General features: G+C 42.2%; 1 protein-coding gene across 2 annotated transcripts; it reads left to right on the top strand.

Annotated features, from left to right (window-relative positions):
• The first annotated feature begins 484 nt into the window (after positions 1 to 484).
• On the top strand, positions 485 to 16,255 carry LOC128568163 (nmrA-like family domain-containing protein 1). 2 transcript variants are annotated; one of them, XM_053565860.1, is made up of 5 exons: positions 485 to 600; positions 742 to 971; positions 3,271 to 3,520; positions 7,005 to 7,195; positions 13,393 to 16,255. In XM_053565860.1, the coding sequence occupies exons 1-5, from the start codon at positions 561 to 563 to the stop codon at positions 13,570 to 13,572; spliced, it is 891 nt and encodes a 296-aa protein (XP_053421835.1). In that variant the 5' UTR covers positions 485 to 560; the 3' UTR covers positions 13,573 to 16,255. The 2 variants fall into 2 exon arrangements, with proteins under 2 accessions (XP_053421835.1, XP_053421834.1); XM_053565859.1 differs by having other exon boundaries at positions 742 to 980; positions 13,393 to 16,253.
• Positions 16,256 to 22,448: the final 6,193 nt, after the last annotated feature.

The following is a 22,448-nucleotide window of genomic DNA, read 5'->3' as shown; positions in this document are numbered from 1 at the left end:
ATTGCTGCAGCCATCATGATCCTTTGCCATGATTGCCCTGCCTTTGAACTTGGCTGTGTGGGGTTCCTCCTACCTCTCTCCTTACTCTCCCTGGTTAAATGACTCATATGGGGTATCTCCTCTGAAAAACCTTCCCTAAATCTGGGTTTGTGCCTCTCCCCGTGCCCTGGGCTCTCTGCCATTCTCCTATTGTAATCTTATTTATTTACAAGCTTAGCCCACTTACACCATCCAGATCATCCTGACCTCCAGTTCAATGCCTCTTATGCCATAGGCACTCAATACACATTTGTAAATGGTCTAAAGTTGCAAATTCACTTGTTTGCTGGACAAATGAATAATTAAATGAATGAATTCTCATTAAAAAAACTGCAGTGTCAGAATGAGTAAGCTAACTGTAGGTGACATGGAAAACCTCATAAGGGAGAGGCAAAATAAAAGGGTGTGGTAATCCGTCTTGGTTTATAATTCTCACCTAGGGAGAAGTACTGTACTTCAGCTGCTGTTGCTACTCTGAGGGAAGTTCTGCTACTCCACCAACTTTTTCTTTGTCTAGGAACATGGCCAACAAGAAAGTAATTGCAGTATTTGGATCAACAGGTAAAAAAGTCTTTACTTGTTAAGTGCATGCTGACTTTGCTCACTCTTCTGTCTTCTTGCCTCAAACTTCAGAGTCTGCAACTTCTCTTGGTGAACATTCTCCCTGATCTTCCTGTGTTTCTTCTTTTCTTCTTCCTGCAGGAGCACAGGGTGGCTCTGTGGCGAGGGCCATTTTGGAGAGCAAAAATTTTGCAGTGAGAGCATTGACCAGGGATGTGACTGGACCAAATGCGCTGACACTCCGTGACCTTGGTGCTGAGGTGGTAAAAGGTGACCTGAACGATGAAACATCTGTGGAGGCTGCCTTAAAAGGTGCCTATGGGGCCTTCGTGGTTACCAACTTTTGGGACCATTTCAGCAAAGAAAAGGAAGTGTGCCAGGTGGAAACCAATGATTTCTTCTTTTCCCTTTGAGCCCTTTCCTCTTACTCTTCTTCGCTACTTCTGTCCTCTCTGGAGGGGTGCAGGCCTTCAGTCTGGGCAAAAATAAGTCTCACTCTGTAACATCCCTCTGGCATTTATGACAAATATGTACTTCAGGCACTTGTTAAGGTGTCTTTGTGAAATTAATGTTATGTGGCAAATGTCCAGATCTCAAGACATTGATCTTCGAGAGTGACTGTTTAATGAAGCTGGTCATTGGATTCTCCACTTCTCCCCATTTGTTTGTAGATGGCATATAGGCATGGCAGCAAGGCTACCCCGTAAATTGAGGCTACTCAGAGTGAAACAGGGAGGAAAAAAATGTAATGAGTATATTTATACTTCAGACAGAGAATTTGGGATATTTAGTAATTGGTACATAGAAAAATAAATTAACAAGTAAATAAATCTACAATAAATTCCAGGCAAAACAAAAGTTTGCAGAAAAAATAAATGTAACTCTAGAGATACAGCTTCTCCTGTACGTAAGCACTGACTCTCGCTCTAGCCAAATCATAATATTGGGGCTGGTATGGTGGCTCACACTTGTAATCCTAACACTTTAGGAGGCCAAGGCAGGAGGATCTCTTGAGGCCCCACGTTCGAGACCAGCCTGTGCAACACAGTAAGATACAATCTCCACAAAATAAATAAAACGGTGGGCTGTGGTGATGGGCATCTGTGGTCCCAGCAACTTGGGAGGCTGAGGCAGAAGGATCACTTGAACCCGGGAGGTTGAGGTTACTGGGAGCTAGGATGATGACACTGTACTCCAGCCAAGGCAGCAGAAGGAGGCCTTGTGTCCAAAAAACAAAACAAAACAAAATTCTATAATATTGGAAGAACAGAAAAAGAAAATTGAGTACATGTTATATATGTGGTGCTGGTGGTAGACTGTGTGTGTGTGTGTGAGAAAGAGAGAGACAGTGAGAAGAAGATCACTAAATACTATCTTTTCTAGTAGGAATTTGGGTGATGATATTTCATATTGAAAAAATTAAGAATTTGGCTGGGCATGGTGGTTCATGCTTGTAATCTTAGTGGGTGGATTGGCTGAGCTCAGGAATTCCAGATCAGCTTAAGCAAGAGCAAGGTTACTGTGAGTTATGAAGCCATAGCACTCTACCAAGCTGACAGAGTAAGACTCTGTCTCAAACAAACAAACAAAAAAATCAAGAATTTATAGTATAAACATCTTTTTAAAGAAAAAATAAATAGCTATTGAGATAAATAGCAGTAATCTGCCTAGGGGTGTAGGGGAACTTCTTTTTCATTACGAGATCTACTTTCCTCCTTGACAGTACTATTGGACAATTTAAACTATGTATATGTATAAATTGTGGAAAAAATGAAGATTATGTTTTAAAAATGTAATGGATGAGAACAGCTACTTGTAGAAATTGCACAATTCAAAAAATTAAGAGCAGGATTGGACTGTTTTAGAAATGTCTGTTGAATGAATAATACTGATTTGTAGGCTGTCTTTTAGTGATCACCTCTGAAAGGGCTTATTAATTAGGAGTTCTGAATTCTAATTCTGACATTCACTCACTATAGAACCCAGGGTTACAAGCCACCTCCCTGCTTCACTTTCTGCCCTCTGCTAAACCGGATTATGTCTTCTCTGCCTACTGCTTGAAGTTTTGTAAGGAAAAGTAAGAAATAGTGAAGAGAAAGAAAGGAAAAAACAGAGAGAGAGATCAAGGTGCTTTAGAAAATACATAACCAAAGACACAAAAAAGAGAAAATATGTATTAATTTTGTGTGTATATATATATATCCCTCTAATTATGCCCTTAACATCCAAATGGTGTGCAGACATAGTCCATTACCATAAATATATAACACATATAAGTGTGATCAAAGGTGATCACAGAGACACTGAGAGCTCAGAGGACAAGGCCACCTGTTCCTTGACAGGCTCCCCAGGTGGCCTCTCAGCTTCAGAAGGGTTCCTGGGATGCCTTTCTCCTCTGCTCCCCTCCCCGGTTTCATTGTCCACTACTCCCCCACGCCCAGTTCCGGGTCTCACCGCACTGGCCGGTGTGGGCCGAGGGTTCAGCGTTTTAGGGGGGAACCTCTGCTTGCTCAGGCTGGTGGCCTCTTAGTACTTGAATATATTTTGATGCTGGAAGCGCTTCCTCCCACGGGGATGAGGACAATAAGAAAAGGAGTGGGTGCCGGGGAGCCAGCACCTACCCTCTAGTCTATTTGCAAACACAGCGCTCTATTTCCTTTCCTTCCTCAGGGGAAGATGGTGGCACAGGTGGCCAAGCGCCTGGGCCTGAAGCACGTGGTGTTCAGCGGCCTGGAGAACGTGCGGCGGCTGAGCGGGGGCAAGCTGCAGGTGCCACACTTTGACGGGAAGGGCGAGGTGGAGGAGTACTTCTGGTCCATTGGTGTCCCCATGACCAGCGTCCGCATGGCAGCCTACTTTGAAAACTTTCTCACCGCGTGGAAGCCGGTGAAGGCCCCTGATGGAGATTACTACACCTTGGGTAAGTGGAAGGTTGTAGCAGAAGTTAACCAGGAACTGGTCAGCCCTCCCTTCCCTTGCGTCCTCTCTTCAGAGGACACACGTCATTTGCATGTCCACTGTGTGTGCAGCCCTGCGGGAAGTGCTCTGAGGGATGCCAGATTATCCTAGAGACTTCCCCAAGGAAGTTACTGTGACAGGGCAGAGAACTGGCCTGGGACAGGAAGGACAAAGGGTTACATTTCTGGTCTTGACATTCCGACCCTCCTCAGGGAAGCATGGAAGTTAGACACGTGACCTCCAGCCTCAGTCCCTCCTGTCTACTGGGACAGCTGGACAAAATGACTTCTAAGGGCTCTTCTGACCTTCTGTGCCAACATGAGAGGAATATCGTTCTTCTCCTGACCTGGGTCAGAATGAGAGCCTGGAGAAGCTGTGACCCTCTAGGGGACAGCCCTTCCTCTAGGGGACAGCCCTTCCTGCTATGATTCCGTAGGTCTGGGTTGGGGCCTGGGAGAATGTAGTTTTAACAAGAACTCCTGGTAATTCCAAGGCTGCTAGTCCACTGGCCTGCATTCCCCTGACCACTGGGGACACTTTCTTGGGCCACAGTCAGAGATGGCCTCTGTAGAGCAGAGAGAACGTGGGAGTATTCATGGCAGCAATTCAGTGTTTCTTCCTTGGCACATAATTAAGACGGGTTGGAAGCCAGGCGTGGTGGTACACTTGTAGTCCCAGCTACTCTGGAGGCTGAAGCAGGAGGATCACTTGTGCCCAGGAGTTTGAGGTTGTAGTGCACTAGGATTGATTGCATCTGTGAATAATCATTGCACACAGCCCCACCCCTACCTACCAAATAAAAGGACTCATCAGGAGAATAAGTAGTGGCAGTCAAAGTAGACCTAACTAGAGCCAGGAGGAGACTCAGGTATAATTCAACAAATGACTAGGAAAATGCATAAATGTGATAAGTCTGTTTACTCCATTTTTTCCCTATCTCCTAGGTTTCAGAAGCCAGTTCACCTGAGATTCCCCAAATCTTGAACTAGAATGCTATAAGCTACAGATTAGACTAGCCCTGGGGAAAGAGGAGATGCCATAAATTTTTCCTAGTACTTAGTACCATTTGAGAGCGCTGGATGTGAAAAACCTGCTCTCAGCTATCCCTGAGCCTCATTCTCTGCTATAGGAATAGCTAATATTTACTGTGCTAATTATTGCTGTTTTACAGATGAGGAAACAGAGGCACAGATAGAGTAACTTTCCCAAGATCACTAATAAGGCAGGGCCAAGATTTGAATCCAGGCAGTCTGGCTTCAACTCCCATATTCTCTACCACTGTCCCTTAAACTCAGCCCAAGACCCTCAACTCACAAATAAAAACAGATCTCATAGTCAGAGCACACTTTGAGTGCTTCACAAAACTAAACTTGCTTTACAAATATAAAGTACAATTATAATTTAATGTACAGAATGAGCAGACATTTTGCCTACCAAGAAATTCAGGCAGGAAGACAATTTTGTTGCATAAGACAAAATAGGATATTTAGTCCCTGGCTGCTAAGCCTGAGGTCACTTTTTATTGGATTGAAATTCTGAGAACTTGATTCTTGTCCTGGCCCAATGCTTCCTAGGTGTGAGGGCCTGGGTGATTCTCTAGACTTAGTTTTTTCATTTAAAAATGAAGAGCAAGGCCAGGTGCAGTGACTCACGCCTGTAATCCCAGCACTCTGGGAGGCCGAGGGAGGTGGATTCCTTGAGCTCAGGAGTCTGAGACCAGCCTGAGCAAGAGTGAGAGACCCTGTTTCTAGAAAATAGCTGGACATTGTGGTGGGTGCTTTAGTCCCAGCTACTTGGGAGGCTAAGGCAAGAGGATCACTTGAGCTCAAGAGTTTGAGGTTGCTGTGAGCTATGAAGCCACGGCACTCTACTGAGGGCATCAAAGTGAGACTCAGTCTCAAAAACAAAACAAACAAACAAACAAACAAAACCAAGATCACTGGAGCTAGATAATTTCCACATTGGATTCTAGCCCCAATAATCTAGAAATCTAGCCTATCACAGTGTAGGAAGAACACAGGCTTTGGAGTGAGAAACGTGAGTTTGAATTTACTTCTGCTACTTGCTGGCCAATAACTTGGTACTTGGTAATTCCTGATAAAAAAAATCCCTGTGTTTCAAGGATTGAATTGGCCAATATGTTTGTTCACTCACTCATTCAATAAATATTTGGGAGTCTACTAAGAGTCAGTCACTAGGGGGTTGGTAATGAACAAAACAGACAAAACCCTGTCCTCGTGAAATTGATATTCTTGTGGAGGAGATAGATAATAAACAATAAGCATGATAGAAGTAAATATATTGTATGTTAGAAGGTGACAAGTGCTACAGAAAGAAAACGGGGCAGTGTAAGGTGGACATGTGTGCTAGCAATGACAATTTAAACAACATGATCAAGTGGGTCTCTTTGGGTACCTTTTTTTTTTTGCTTTAAGAGAATGGGTCCTGTTATGTTGCCCAGGCTGGGCTTGAACTCCTGGGTTTAAGGGATCCTCCCACCACAGCCTCCTGAGTAGCTACAGGTGTGTACCACTGTACCGGGTTCTCTCTGAGCACCTTCTATGGAGGTAGATAGTGAGCTTCAGGGCAAGAAGCATTTCAGGGAGAGAGAACAGCCAGCGTGGCTGGAACAGAATGAGGGAAGGGAGGGTAGTAGCAAGTAAGGTCAGAGATAATAGCAGGTCTGGTCAAATAAGATTTGAAAACCATTAGCTTTTCCTCTGAGAGATCTAGACAGTCATTGGAGGGTTCAGGATGGATGTGACATGAGCCAATTTTAGTTTTTACAAGATCACTTTGATTTTTGTGTTGAAAGACACTATAGAAGAACAAGGGTGGAAACAAGGAGACCAATTCTGTAATAATCCAGGTCACAGATGATGGTGGCTTGGACCAGGGTGGTAGCAGTGAAGATGGTAAGAAGCAGTTAGATTTTGAACATACTGTGAATATGATTTCCAAAAAAATAGGACGTGGGATGTGAGAGAAGTGTTAAGGCTGACTTGTGACCTGAGAATTGGAATGATAGAGTTATTGCTAAATGAGATGGGGAAAACTTGTGGGTGGGGCAGATTATAGGGGGTGTTGGAGTTCAGTTTAGGGCCTGTTAAGTTAAAAATGTCTATTAAACAGTCAAGTAAGGATGCTGAGTAGGAAGTGGGACATAGGAGTCTGTAATTCAGCATAGGTATCTTGGCTTCTGATACTTTTGTTCATACTTAGCATATTACATATATTTAGCAAATGGTTGTTCTTTTTAATCAATACCCAGGTGCTATTGTATTTTCTCAAACAAAACCTTGTAACTGTGGATAGATTATGGCCGCTCGGTTTTACATTGCCTTCCTGTACTTTTTATTTAAGGGGCTGGTTACTTTAGGTTGGTGGGACCTACTGAGGATGTGATGTAATTAGCTATTTTTATCTTTTTTTTTTTTTTTAACAAGCACTGCCAATGGGGGATGTACCAATGGATGGTATCTCTGTTGCTGATGTTGGAGCAGTCGTCTTGAGCATTTTTAATTCTCCAGAGGAGTTTATAGGCAAGGCCGTGGGCCTCAGCGCAGAAGCGCTAACAGTTCAGCAATATGCTGATATTTTGTCTAAGAGTCTGGGGAAAGACATCCGAGATGCAAAGGTGAGTTCTTAGGAGACATCAGTGTGATTACAAAAGACCACCTCAGGTAACATTCCACTGGTTTATAAATTCTGGTGGACTTTCAGCAAATTGAGGCTAGAACGAGTTTAGATTGTCACAAGAAATTGAAAAGGACTCCGGTTTCGCAAATCTTTCATTGGTCGAGGCAGCAGAATCCCTCCTAGATGGCTTTATTTCTTTGGCTTTGGGTTAATCAACTTGTTAAAGGAAAATAACTTATGGGTGAAAAGAACTTAGACTCTGAAGATTGAGATCCAGGCTTTTCACTTATGCTGTCCCAGGGGTGCGGAATCTTTGCATGTTGGAAAACTGAGTTAATTTAGTTACAATCATATAAAGCTGCATTTAAAAAATTTCTATTAGATATACCTAAGCATGTACACTATTTTGTAAAAATCTAACTATGATGTTTTAGTAATTCCAAAAAATGAAAACTATTTGATAATTGAAAAGTTAACTAACCTTTTAAGTAGACTTTGAAGGGTCTGCTTTTTGTTGGGAAACATTTCAATATTTGGTTGTAGGATGGAGATCCACAGTTTCAGTTGATCCTCTAGATGCGTGTCAGTCACGTGTGACCTTAAGGGCATCTTGATTTGGGTTAGGTAGGTGAATGCAGCAATATGTGGTTGAAAGACAAGAAAGTGTGTTTTGGGGCACATTGCCAAAGGCAGTTTTCCATATTTCTACTGAATCTTTCTTAGCATCAAACGATGACTTTAAAATGAGCTCAATCTTTGTTTTTTTTTTGAGACTGAGTCTTGCTCTATTAGCTAAGCTAGAGTGCGGTAGTGTCAGCCTAGCTTATTGCTACCTCACACTCCTGTGCTTAAGTGATCCTCCTGTCTCAGCCTCTCAAGTAGCTGAGTATTTTTCTGCTTTTTAAAATAGAGATGGCATCTTGATCTTGCTCAGGTTGGTCTTGAACTCCTGGTCTTTTTTTTTTTTTTTGTAGAGACAGAGTCCCACTTTATGGCCCTCGGTAGAGTGCCGTGGCATCACACAGCTCACAGCAACCTCCAACTCCTGGGCTTAAGCGGTTCTCTTGCCTCAGCCTCCCGAGTAGCTGGGACTACAGGCGCCCGCCACAACGCCCGGCTATTTTTTGGTTGCAGTTCAGCCGGGGCCGGGTTTGAACCCGCCACCCTCGGTATATGGGGCCGGCACCTTACCAACTGAGCCACAGGCGCCGCCCTGAACTCCTGGTCTTAAGCAATCCTTCCACTTCAGCTTCTCAGAGTGCTAGGTTTACAGGTGTCAGCCATCATGCCTGGCTACCATCTGTAGTTCTTTAGGTGCCTTGGTGACATCAACTGAAATGCTAATTTGAGTGTGATGTCATGATTCTCAAAGTCAGTGAACCTTTTATTGCATTGTCCAATTAATAGGCCTATAATATCTGCATATTCTTCAGATGATTTGTTTATATCATCCTGCTCATTAGTGATTTATGCTAACTGGGAAAAAGTTCATTTGAAGAAGTGAAATACCCTGTTTCCCCCAAAATAAGACATTCTCTGAAAATAAGACCTACTTACAGGAAAGATAAGACGTCCCCTGAAAATAAGACCTAGCGCATCTTTGGGAGCACACCTTAAAATAAGACACTGTCTTATTTTCGGGGAAACAGGGTAGTATCCTACAACTTTGACAATGCATTCTATCCCAATTTCCACATCACTGAATGGCTTTCCTTTTTCCCTTGAGTATAGTAAGCTACTTTATAAGTTGCTTCCGTGGCATTATTTCCAGGTCTTTTTTTTTTTTTAATTTTGCCGGGGCTGGGTTTGAACCCGCCACCTCCGGCATATGGGACCGGCGCCCTACCCGCTGAGCCACATGCGCCGCCCCGATATTTCCAGGTCTTATTACTGCTTGGAAGAGTTGTCTTTGCTTTTGCATTTCATCTTTTAATTTCTGCATTATGACCTTTCTCGCCTCTCCCCCTAATTTAAAATATCTGTGGTCTTTGTGAGTGTTATAATGCTGATGGGCATTGAATTTCATTAATGTTGATATTGTAGTATCCCAAAGCAAGCAAATCATCTTTTCTTTAGCAGAAAAAAGATAATATTGCAATTCTTAGTCTTCATTAAAAATCTGTTTTCTTCTTTTAGCATTTTCTTGATCTTCTTTGACAATGATGGGCTGTTAAACAGAGAGAATTAAAAAATACTGTTGAGCTGTGCAACTATTCACAAATTCCATCTCAAACAGAAACACAGTGTACTATTGTCAAAAGCTGGTAACAGAATGGTGTCCTCAATCCTCCAACCAGCCTCATGCAATAGTGGCTTTAGTTAGGCAGAGGAGGTTAGAACAAAATCATCAGCTTAGCAGCCGTCAGTTTAACGCTTATGGCTTACTAATGTTCTAATTGTGCTGGTCAATCTGGGAGGATTATTTTGTTGACACTTATTTTGTTCTTTGGTATTTTAATACATTTATTTAAAAAATAAAAATGACCATAAAGTATTAATAAAAATAAAAGGTTTTGTCCTGTAAAATTTGGATTCAGTCAAAAGGTCACACCTTAAGGCCACAGATTCCCCACCCCTGTGCTATCCCAGCCTCTCTCACTGCCAAACCACTTCAGCTTGCCTGTGCTAGCTGGTGTAGGGCGAGGCACTTAGCCTGTGAGCCTCAGCTTCCTCATTTGTAAAGTGGGGAATGATAGTATCTGTTTCAGGGTGTTCGTATGAAAATTAGAGGAAAGATGTGCACAGTATTTGGCACATAGTGGAGACGTATCAAGTAACTATTATGAACCCAGTGTTACTTTAAGGAGTTTATAGCAGAATAGGGGCAAAAATGTTGGTACACTGTAATCATTGTAAGACATAACACTGTAGTTGCTTAATTGTATTGTCCACACTGTGCTATAGGTGACCAGAGAAGACCTCATGGAATAAGTAGGCTTGGATTGGTCATTGAGGGAGGACAAGACTGTGTACAGGTGGAGGAGAGCAATAGGGCTGGCCTGGCTAAATGCTACAAGGAATGTGAAGGAATTAGAGGCAGTATGGGAAGTAGGCAAATCCTGGCTCTGCCCTTATCTATGTAGGGAATCTTGATAATTTACTTCTCTCAGTCTTGATTTCTTCACATGTTCAAACAAGGTATTTTACCTCTCTTGTAGGATCGTTGTGAGGATGAAATGAGATAATCAGGGCAGGTGTTTGGCACTGGGTCTGGCACTTAGTAAGCCCTTAGTAAGCCCTCAAAACTGATCATGGTATAGATCATTCAGGAATGGCCTTGACTACAGCACGTCCAGGACAGACTTCTTATAGAAAAGTGAGAAGAATTGCTGATATTGAGCATAACTAGCCATTTTCCCAAGCAGGTGTTTGTAAGAGGAAGGAAAGAGGGGACAGTCACGATGGCTCATGCCTATAATCCCAACACCTTGGGAGGCCAGGAGAGAGGATTGCTTTAGGTCAGGAGTTGAAGAGTAACTTGGACAATATACCAAGACTCCATCTCTAAAAAAAAATAGTAAAAAATTATCTGAGCATGGTGGTGCATGCCAGTAGTCACAGCTACTCAGGAGGCTGAGGCAGGAGGATTGCTTGGGCCTGGGAGTTTGAAGTTGCACTGTGTTATAATTGCACCATTGCACTCTAGCCTGGACAACAGAGTAAGATCTGTTCTCTGTTGGAAAAAAAAAGGGAAAAGAAAAAGAGAACAGGTTGTTTCAGGATATGATGATAGAATGAGTAGCTGCAACAGAGACCTTATGAACTACAAAGCCTAAAGTACTTCAACCCCTATTCCAGAATGTTTCCTAGAATAGGGGCTAGAAGGTTGGTTCTTGTTTGCATCAGCAGCTCTTGGTCCTGTGAGTCTTGATGGGTTATATAGATTCCAGATTCAGCTTCAGATACTGGAGTTCACGAGGAGGTGAAGAGATCTTTTTTCTTCCAGATTCAGCTCCAGATACGAGAGTTCATGAGGAGGTGAAGCAATGTCAATCTAGCTATCCTCACAATCCCCTATACCACCTCCCGGGTCGTTTGCATTTGGATCTTATGTTAGTTTTGTCCTGTGGGGTTTGAACTCTTCAAGGAAGGAAATAAAAAGGAAGGAGTGTCGGTGTATGGGATGTGGGTGTGTGTGTATTCTTTCTCAGAGGACAGGGTAGATATTTTTCTGGATGGCTGAGAACTTCCCAAGCATCTCTCAGTCCTGAATGTTCAAGAGCATACCAAGTATGCAAGTTGTTTTGTAATCCAGCTGAAGCTTCTCTGGCACCAAAAGTTTTAGGGCGTTAGAGGCTGAAAAGCCTACAGAATGTTAATGCGGTTCCTTATAACTGCTCTACGCACTGTGCTAATTCGGGGGAGGGCTGCATCTGGCCACAAGGTGGCGCTCCAGCCCTGGAATTCTGACTTCCTCCTACCCGCCTCAAGGAGGTGAAACTGGAATTGTCCAAAAGGAAGATGGTTCTTTCAGAGAGTGAGACAGAACAAATATCTTTCCTTCAAAAATCTCCTTATTTTACTGAAGCACATTAGGTATCAGAGTCACATAATGAAAGTGTGGCACAAGGAGACAAGACATATTAGAAGTCATCTTCCACGCTTCTCACACAGACACTTCCATTTCTAAACTCGAAGATTAAAATTTTTGTCTGAGATCAAAAATGACAAATTCTTGTTATAGAAAACTCCGAAAATTATGATGAAAAAAAAAACACCAGAGATAGCTACTGTTAAGATTTGGCAGATTATTTTGACTTTTTCTTGTATATATACAAACACAGGCCAGGCACCAGCGGTATTGGGAGAGATAATACTGGATCACTGCTCACACCTGTCACCCTAGCACTTTGGGAGGCTAAGGGAGGAGGATCATTGAGATCAGGTGTTCAAGATTGGCCTGAGCAACAGGGAGAACCTACCTCTACTAAGAATAGAAAACTTAGCCAGGTGTTGTGGCAGGTGCCTATAGTCCCACCTATTTGAGAGGGAGGTGCAGTGAGCTACGGTGATGTGGCTACAGTCTAGCCTGGGCAAGACCCTATCTCAAACAAACAAACAAACCCCCCCTAACCCATATACATGCAGATGTGTGTGTATTTATACGTAATAAAATTAAAATAACACTAAATGTATCATTTTGTATCTGGCTTTTTCACTTAATTGCTATAAGCATTTTTGTATTTTGTTAAACTTCTTCAAAAACATTAGTTTTAATAACTGCACCATATTCTTAGAGTAGTACCACAATTTATTTTATCATGCCTCTGTTGTTTGACTTCTAGGTTGTTCTTAATTTTGTCGTTATTATGAAAGGCATGTGACAGTCATTGTTTTACATAAGTTGTTTGTGTCTTTGAAGGCCAACTGGAGATGAGAGGTCAGAGGTGATCTCTATGGGTTAAGGAGAGATAATACTGGATCAGATAGTCAGAAATGGTCTTTGCTAATTCAGTAGGGGGAATTATCAATCTAGTTAATGTCAGCAAGGATTCAAGGAGTGGATTTTGAGGCCACTCAGGAGGTGTGGGATGGGCTCAATTTCTGTTGGGGCCTGGCCTTGGCAGAGCCTGGGATGATTGAAGGCAAAAGGCAAATCTGTAACCAAGAAGGGTAGTGAGGATGGATCAGCCAAGTGAGAAAAAGAGCCTGGTGCCAGACGGAGGTGGGGGAACCTTGACGCAGCGGGGTGGACTATTTCAGAAGCCTGCTGGGGGAATGCCACCAGGAAGTGGAGATGAAAGCACCACATGATGGTATTGGCATGAAGATCGTGATGTCAAGCTACGATCCCTTCTCCTCAGGGCTGGAAACAGTTCAGCTTTCAGAAGCTTTCAGATTTTAGATAGGTTATTGTCTCTCTATATAATGTAATATAATCAGTAGGGGTTGGGGCAGGAAATTTATAAGCAAACACATCTATAGCTTTGAAGAAAAATATTTGAATATTCTTACTAAATGGAATAAAGGCCTTAAATAGCTTCATATAGCTCAGATCAGATTTTGTCACCAAATTAGTTCAAAAAAGTCAATTTTCTGCCAAATAGTTTATGGAAAAAAACTTTAGAGTTTTTTGGATTTGGGATTTAGGCTAAAGAATAGTGGCCCTATATCATCATTAAGGTGAATGCTATCCTTTCAAACAATTTTAAATGTGGGCTATAACATTCCTTTCTTTTTATTTGTTCTTGAAAGATCACCCCTGAAGCTTATAAGAAGCTGGGATTCCCTGCGGCAGAGGAAATAGCCAATATGTGCCTTTTCTATCAAATGAAGCCAGATCGTGATGTCAAGCTCACCCATCGACTAAACCCCAAAGTCAAAAGCTTCAGCCAGTTTATCTCAGAACACAAGGAAGCCTTCAAGGACGTATAGAAATTCAGACAGGCCCTGGTCACACACCCTCTTTCTTCCCTGATTTTATTCCTCTTTGCAACACAACATTCACATGTACATGTTACTGTGCAATTATTTGCAACCAAAAAGGATTTCTTGCAGCCCTCTTTTCAAGGAAACACTGCATTGGTGATTTGACACAGTACTTTGAACTTTCCAATTAGTGACAAGGATAGGGCACCTGTTTGGTTAGATGAGCGGCCCCAAACTCATATCACCATTTGTAGCTCGCTCGCTCTCCAAGAACCAACTTCCCTCAAAGGAACCTGACATGAGGAATTTGGAGCTTCTTTCCTAACATGAATGGGAGGCCGCTCAACTTTCTCCCCAGTGAGTGATCACCAGCCCTGCTTCTGAAATTCCCCTAGGCAGTTTTCTCAAGGGCATTGCAAAACTCTCAGTGAACTTTTAAGTAATTTGAATTTTTAAAAATGAGTATGTAGAGAGCATCCTGGAGTACGTGGTGTTCAATGAACAAGCACGAGCCCTGGAAACTCTAAAATCCAGAGTCAACCTTTGCTTGAAGGTTGGAAGTTCATTAGGATTCATTCATTAAATCATCTATTGAAGCATCATTCAATTATTTATTTATTCATTCCTCTGTTCTTCATTTATCCACTGCACAGGCTTTTTTTTTAGAGACAGAGTCTCACTTTATTGCCCTTGGTAGAGTGAAGTGATGTCACAGCTCACAGCAACCTCCAACTCCTGGGCTTGAGCGATTCTCTTGCCTCAGCCTCCCAAGTAGTTGGGACTACAGGCGCCCGCCACAACGCCCGGCTATTTTTTGTTGCAGTTTGGCTGGGGTCAGGTTTGAACCCACCACCCTTGGTATATGGGGCCAGCACTCTACCCACTGAGCCACAGGCACCACCCCACACAGGCATTTTTTTTTTTTAGCACCAGCACTGGTAGTACATTTGTGGACTTTGCTCCTTTCCTATGTATTTTCTTACTGGAGTGATCCATTCTTCAAAGGCCACCATGACTCCTGTTCCATTTGTGGTTGGGTTTTTGTCATGCCAGGGCAAGAAGGGCCATCCAACCATTTAGCTCCAAGAGAAACCCAAAGACTCTGCAGTGGGTTAAGGCCAGGAAGCTGGAGGCAAGGCCTGGTAGGGAAGTGGAAAGAGGAGATGACAGAGAGCCCCGCACTACCTTTATATCTCTGGCTAGCATTTTCTACACTATATCGTAATCATCTTATTTACTAGTTTTCTTCCTGGCTGTGAGTGACTTATACTTCTCTTTATCTTAGTGCCTGGTACATAATAGGTGATCAGTAAATGTCGATTGACTAAATGAGTAAAGTTAATTGATCTTTTCATTACAAGAAAAGAGAAAAACAGTTGCATAGATCTAAGTGGGGTGTGTGTATGGAAATATTAACCAGCAACGGGTACCTTAAGGGTGAAAAGGTGTCCACTTCTTAGATGGGAGAACCCCAACATGTGGTCCTGGGAGCAATAGAGCAAGGATAGGGATGGTGGTGCCTGTGTGAGAGGTGACAGCAGTCTGGGATCTGAGACTTGGGGCTGCCAAATTTCAGCCTTTTTTTGTCTTTTAAGGCATCAAGGGGTAAGTGTTTATCGAATAAATGATGTTGCAGATTAATTTCACTTCTTGGGAGAAATCGTAATCAAAGTGCATTTGAGTACCCATCTCCTTTTCAAAGTATAAATCTCTCTAGCAATAATCTCTGTGCAACTTAACCGCTCAGACTTGGGAAATGGGCCTGGGTGTATTTCTAAAAAGGGAAAAGAAAAAGAAAAAAATGCTAAACTAAAAATAGTTGACATATTACTCATCTGGGTGGATCATGCAGGAAGAATGACTGCTGTTCTCTAAATAAACCTTGGGGTCCTGCAAATGGAGAGTGACTACCGGCTTGAGGATCGCCTGGGCCCATTGTGCGTTCACTGGAAGGGGAGTTGTTTCAGTCTGGGACAAGGCTGGGTAGCTAGGGGCCAGTCCCAGCCGTTGCTTCTGAAAAGCACAAAAAGTCCTTTCAGGATTTGGAACCCAACTTGATGAGTGGGCAATCTGAAATGAGACCATGAACTTTAGGACCTTGATATTGCATGACCAAGAAGGTAAAACAACTTCAAAAGTTTAAGTACCATAAAATGTCTCCTAGGACATTTGAATGTTTGTTGAATGTGGATACGAGATTCCACACCACCCTCTCTCACTCCTGCCCAGTGGTCTCCAGGCCTTGGGAGAAAGCAAATGCCCTGTGGAGTTGCTCAGGTGTAACTGTCTCTTACTGCCCTACCCCCATTGGTATGCACCTGTTGAAAGTAATTCTTCTGTGGTATATGTATGTATATCATGGAATACTATTCAGCCATAAAAAGATGGAGACATTACATCTTTTGTATTAACCTGGATAAAGTTGGAGAACATTTTCTTTATCAAAGTATCACCAGAATGGAAAATCAAGTATCCAATGTACTCAATACTAATATGAAGCCAGTAGATGAACTAATACACACCTACATAAGAGAAAAATTCAATTTAATTCAAGTTGGGGGGAGGGAGAAGAAAGAAAAGGGGAGAGAGGAGAAGGGAGGGGGATCGCTGTGCTCCCACCTAATGGGCACAATGGGTTTGGGACACAACCATAACAGGGTCCTTACCTAACAAATGCAAACATTGTAACCTAATTGTTTGTACCCTCATATTAATCTGAAAGTAAAATAAAATGAAACATTAAAAATAAATTTTAAGGCTCAGCACCTGTGGCTCAAGTGGCTAAGGCGCCAGCTACATACACCTGAGTTGGTGGGTTCGAATCCAGCCCAGGCCTGCCAAACAACAATGACAGCTGCAACCAAAAAATAGCTGGGCATTGTGGCAGGTGCCTGTAGTCCCAGCTACTTGGGAGGTGGAGGCAGGAGAATTGCTTGAGCCCAGGAGTTTAAGGTTGCTGTTAGCTGTGATGCCACAGCACTCTACCCAGGGCAACAGCTTGAGGCTCTGTCTCAAAAATAATAATAATAATAATAATTTTTAAAAAGAAAGTAATCCTCCCAGTGTATACTTTCACTTTTTTTTTTCTCTTTACTGGAATATTTAAACAGAAATTGCACAGAGGTACGCAAACACACGATTTTTCCATATTCATATGTAGGACCAGCTCTACCCTTATATCAGGTTTTTCAGAAAAAGGTCTTTGAGCTTTAAAATGCACACATTGGTAGGTAAAGTTATTTGCTAAGTTGAAAGTGTATAAAAGAAAACAATTTATAATTGATAATTTGGAGAAGAAATATCCCTTAAAATGCTTCTAGGGCCTAAATTCTGTCCTCATTTTATTCACTTAAACAATGTGCTTCACACTGCAATAAATTTTATGTACTTGGTTTAGTTTGGATATAGTTCTTGAGGCATAGCATTGAACTATATTAGACCCGCATATTCTACAGGGCATTTCCATAGACTTTTCCCTTTGGTTTAGGAAATCAATATGTTTACTCTCTCTCTATCCTCAGGTCAAGTACATGAAAAATAAATTTCATGTTATATCTACCATGAATTTAGGTTTACCTTGAGTAAAATATGAAAAAATATGGAGCACATACTTAATAATCACTGTTTGTAGGTTAGACATATAAATTTCTTTGTGTGTAATATTTATTTTAGTGAACAAACAGTAGGCATTTTCCTCCCACTTTACAGATAAAAAACTGAGACCCAAAGAGATTCATTAACCTGCTCAAGATCACACAGGTATTGCAGCCACGATTTTAATCTGGACATGTTTGACGCTAAAGCTCAAGCTCAAGCTCTGAACCACCATATATTTTATTTCATGTACTTCATATTAACAGCTGTATACCCGTGGGGTGGGATTCGAGACTGTAACAGTTTCTGATCCTCCCATTGGTATGCACCTGTTGAAAGTAATTCTCCCAAAGTCTACTTTTCCTTTTTCTTTTTTTTTAAATGTTTACTGGAGGATTTAAATAGAAATTGCACATAGATATGCAAACACACAATTTATCCATACTCATATGTGAGACTCATACTTTTACATCAGGTATTTCAGAAAAAGTTGTTTTAGCTTTAAAATTTACACTTTGCTAGATCAAGTTATGTGCAAAGTTGAAAGTGTATAAAAGAAAACAATTTGGCGATTTGGAGAAGATTTTTCCCTAAAAATGGTCCTAGGGCCCAAAGTCTATTTTATTTATTTATTTATTTATTTATATTAAATCATAGCTGTGTACCTTATGCAATCGTGGGGTACAATGTGCTGGTTTTATATACAATTTGAAATATTTTCATCAAACTGGTTAACATAGCCTTCACAGCATTTTCTTAGTTATTGTGTTAAGATATTTACATTCTACATTTAGTAAATTTCACGTGTACCCTTGTAAGATGCACCTTAGTTGTGTTCCCACCAATTACCCTCCCTTCACCCATCCCCCTTCCCTCCCCTCCCTATTTTTTTAAAAAAGAAATTGCAGGCTAATGCGCAAACCCACAATTCATCTATATTCATATAGAAGAACTCCTATGCTTTTACATCAGGTATTTCAGAAAAAGTTTTTTTAGCTTTAAAATTTATATATGCTAGCTCACTTTATTTTCAAATTTGAAAGCCTTTAAAGCAAAACAATTTGATGATTTGGGGAAGAAATATCCCTAAACATGTTTCTAGGGCAAAAATTTCTTCTAGGTTTATTTATTAAAGTAATGAGGTTCAGACTGCAATGAAGTTTATTTATTTTGTTTAGTTTGGAAATAGTTCCTGAGGCAATGGGGTAAACTATATTCTCCATATATTTTCAATCATCAATCCAGGACATTTCCTAAGACATTTCCTTTTTATTTAGGAAATTAATATGTTTATGTTCTTTTTTTTAATTTTATTTATTTATTTTTTTTATTGTTGGGGATTCATTGAGGGTACAATAAGCCAGGTTACACTGATTGCAATTGTTAGGTAAAGTCCCTCTTGCAATCATGTCTTGCCCCTATAAAGTGTGACACACACTAAGGCCCCACCCCCCTCCCTCCGTCCCTCTTTCTGCTTCCCTCCCCATAAAATATGTTTATGTTCTTTTTTTTTTTTTTTTTTTTTGTAGAGACAGAGTCTCACTTTATGGCCCTCGGTAGAGTGCCGTGGCCTCACACAGCTCACAGCAACCTCCAACTCCTGGGCTTAAGCGATTCTCTTGCCTCAGCCTCCCGAGTAGCTGGGACTACAGGCGCCCGCCACAACGCCCGGCTATTTTTTGGTTGCAGTTTGGCCGGGGCCGGGTTTGAACCCGCCACCCTCGGTATATGGGGCCGGCGCCTTACCGACTGAGCCACAGGCGCCGCCCAATATGTTTATGTTCTTTATGCTCAATTCAAGTATCTAAAAAAAGAAATTTTTATTTTTTTTATTTATTTTTTTTAGAGACAGAGTCTCACTTTGTCGCCCTTGGTAGAGTGCCATGGCGTGACAGCTCACAGCAACCTCCAAGTCCTGGGCTTAAGCGATTCTATTGCCTCAGCCTCCCCAGTCTCTGGGACTACAGGCACCTGCCACAACGTCCAGCTATTTTTTGTTGCAGTTCGTCTGGGGTCAGGTTCCAACCCACCACTCTCGGTATATGGGGCCAGCACCCTACTCACTGAGCCACAGGCACCACCCAATTTTGTACCATGAGTAAAGTATTAAAAATAGGGAGTGCGTACTTAATAATTGCTATTAGTAGGTCATGTGTTATTAAATTGGTTCAGGTATAGTATTTCATTTTAACCAAATACTAGGCATCCCCCTACCTTTTTTTGATGATAAAACTGAGACTCAAAGAAATTCATTGACCTCCTAAAGCTCACACAGGATTTCATTCTGTATCTGTTTCACTTTAGAACTCAAACCCAAGCTCTTAACTACCAATATACTTTACAGCCACATACCAATGGCGGTTGGGGTCAGAGACTTTGAGACTCAAGAGAAGTGCAGAAGGTAAAAATGAGGCCGTGTCTCTCAGTGCATATATATAAAACCACCCTCTGTTGTTCATACATGGCTTAGGGGTGGGTGGGGGTGGGGGTAAGGGAAAAGAAGGAGATTTCAGTATGTAATTCTAGAAATGTCCCTAGAAACTCAAGATCGTTCTGGAGTTGATTGCCTCTGCCACTGAGGAGTTGTGTCAACTCGGTTTTCTGGGCTTTGGTTTCTGCACCTTTACAAGGGGCTTGCTGGAAGGACTAAAATGTTGGCAGGTAGTAAGTGGTCGGGAAACAGCTGTAATTATTCTTGAACCCTTGCCTCCTTCGTAAGGCTCCCCAAGTGTTGGGGTGCCCACCAGCCTGCTCCATGAATCCCCTGACCTGCCCAGCCCGTCTTCACCTGCGCTGCAGACTCAGCCTGCTCTGACGGCCCAATGCCACGAGGTGTCTGCTGCCACTTCCCAGATCCCTTCTCTCCCCACTAGATGGCAGACTAGCCTAGCATGACAAAGAGTCGCTCCAGCCTCATCCAGGTAGACTTTTTTAGGGACTTACTTTTGAGGGGACTAAGCCAAAGGAGATAGTTACATAGTGCATATTATAGCCATCGTCACCCTCTATGGTCATCTCAACAGATGTGCTGGGCACCCTCTCTGCGCCCAGCACTGGATGAAGAGCCTTCTCTGTGTCTGATCAAGGATTACGGGACGGGAAAGAAGAACCAGAACATTATCCAATGGCTCTCGCACTGGCTGGACTCCCAACTAGCCAAAGCGGAGCCTTCTCCCGGGGCCTGCTCTCACCTGGTGGCTGGGGCAGAGCCATGCTCGGTGCTGGCGCTCCTGTGGTTGGCTTCTCCACCTGCCACGCTGCCTGTCATCTTCTCTCCCGCTCAAGTGACCCTTGCAATTCTGACGTCCCATCAAGACTACAAAAGAGGTAGGGACAGCTTGCTAAAAGGAAACTGGGGCACAGTTAAAAAAATGCACACTGGGTAGCGTTCAAACATTGTCTACTCGCCAAAATAGCAGAGTAGAACATGCTGGCAAATGGTCATGTCTGGACTCCTTGCGGAAGTGAACAGGAAGGCAATAATGTGAATTTAAAAACATCTCAGATTATAAATTGCTAAAGCATTTCTACAGAGATACTCAACTGAATGTTGCAAGAAAATTAAAGTTGTGAACACCCTTTACTTGGTAATACTAAGAAACTGTCTTACCTAAATAAACACAAATATAGATTAAAAATAAAAATTTGAGATTTTTTTTGAGACAGAGTCTTACTTTGTTGCCTCGGTAGAGTACTATGGAGTCACAGCTCACAGCAACTTCAAACTCTTGGGTTAAGTGATTCTCTTGCCTCAGCCTCCTGAGTATCTGGGACTATAGGCGCCGGCCACCACCTGGCTATTTTGTTGTTTGTTTTTTTTTTGGTTATAGTCATTGTTGTTCGGCAGGCCCGGGCTGGATTGGAACCTGCCAGCTCTGGTGTATGTGGCTGGTACCCTAGCCACTGAGCTACAGGCACCAGGCCAAAATTTGAGAATTTTATATGGAAGAGTTTTTTTTTTTTGGGACAGTCTTATTTTGTTGTCCTGGGTAGAGTGCCTTGGCATCATCATAGTTCACGGCAACCTCAAACTCCTGGATTCAAGTGATCCTTTTGCCTCAGCCTCCAGGGTGCAGGTTTTTTTTTTTTGAGACAGAGTCTCACTTTATCGCCCTCTGTAGAGTGCTGTAGCATCACACAGCTCACAGCAACCTCCAGCTCTTGGGCTTAGGTGATTCTCTTGCCTCAGCCTCCTGAGGAGTAGCTGGGAGTATAGGTGCCTGCCATAAAGCGTGGCCATTTTTTTGTTGCAGTTTGGTCAGGGCATGTTTGAACGTGCCACCCTTCGGGTATGGGGTTGGCGCCCTACTCATTGAGCCGCAGGCCCACCCACCTGGCAAGTTTTTCTATTTTTAGCAAAGAGGGAGTCTGGCTCTTGCTCAGGCTGGTCTTTAGTGCCTGAGCTCAAGCAAACCACTTGGCCTCCCAGAGTGCCAGGATTACAGGCATGAGCCACTGCACAGGCCCTAAAAGTGTTGTTCATGAGAACAAAACAAAACAAAAACAAAAACAAAAAAGGAAGTAAGCAAAATGTTTAGCATTTATGGAGTAGATAATAAAATTATTGAAGTTTAAAAATTCCTTAACATTTTAATTTCTTTTTTTTTTTAATTTTTTTTTTGTAGAGACAGGGTCTCACTTTATGGCCCTCGGTAGAGTGCCATGGCCTCACACAGCTCACAGCAACCTCCAACTCCTGGGCTTCAGCAATTCTCTTGCCTCAGCCTCCCGAGCAGCTGGGACTACAGGCGCCCGCCACAACGCCCGGCTATTTTTTGGTTGCAGTTTGGCTGGGGCCGGGTTTGAATCCGTCACCCTTGGTATATGGGGCCGGTGCCTTACTGACTGAGCCACAGGAGCCGCCCTACATTTTAATTTCTTTAGAACTCATATTTGTGAAGAATTTTTACTGAAAAATCTTATTCTGTAGTATGTTTTAAGGGGAAAACACTGATTATAAAATTGCATTGCATCTAACCTATTCCAGTTCCATAAACTATACATATACATAATAAAATATTGGGAGGAAAAGCACCAAAATATTAATAGAATTTTTTATAGAAGTGAAATTTTGGTTGATTTCTGTTTTTTCTTTTAACTTTCTCCTTTCCCTGTTTTTCACAATAAAAATATATTACTTTTATGTTGACTTTTTATGCATGCAATTATTTTAAAAATGTAACAAATATTACAGATTGCCCTAATTCTTCCTTATAACACATATATAAATTGTTATTTATGAGTGTTTGCTATGTTCTAGCCACAATTCTAAGAGCTATATGTCCATA

Source organism: Nycticebus coucang, chromosome 16 (genome assembly GCF_027406575.1).
Source record: "Nycticebus coucang isolate mNycCou1 chromosome 16, mNycCou1.pri, whole genome shotgun sequence".
NCBI classification, from domain to species: Eukaryota; Metazoa; Chordata; class Mammalia; order Primates; family Lorisidae; genus Nycticebus; species Nycticebus coucang.
This window is presented reverse-complemented; position numbering and strand designations above follow the sequence as displayed.

What these genes read in the sequence shown, in the direction of transcription:
- LOC128568163 (XM_053565859.1), top strand. Translation starts at nt 561, where the DNA reads ATGGCCAACAAGAAAGTAATTGCAGTATTTGGATCAACAG. An exon ending in AAGAAAAGGAAGTGTGCCAG is followed by an intron (nt 981 to 3,270) that starts GTGGAAACCAAT and finishes TTCCTTCCTCAG; the next exon opens with GGGAAGATGGTGGCACAGGT. An exon ending in TGGAGATTACTACACCTTGG is followed by an intron (nt 3,521 to 7,004) that starts GTAAGTGGAAGG and finishes TTTTTTAACAAG; the next exon opens with CACTGCCAATGGGGGATGTA.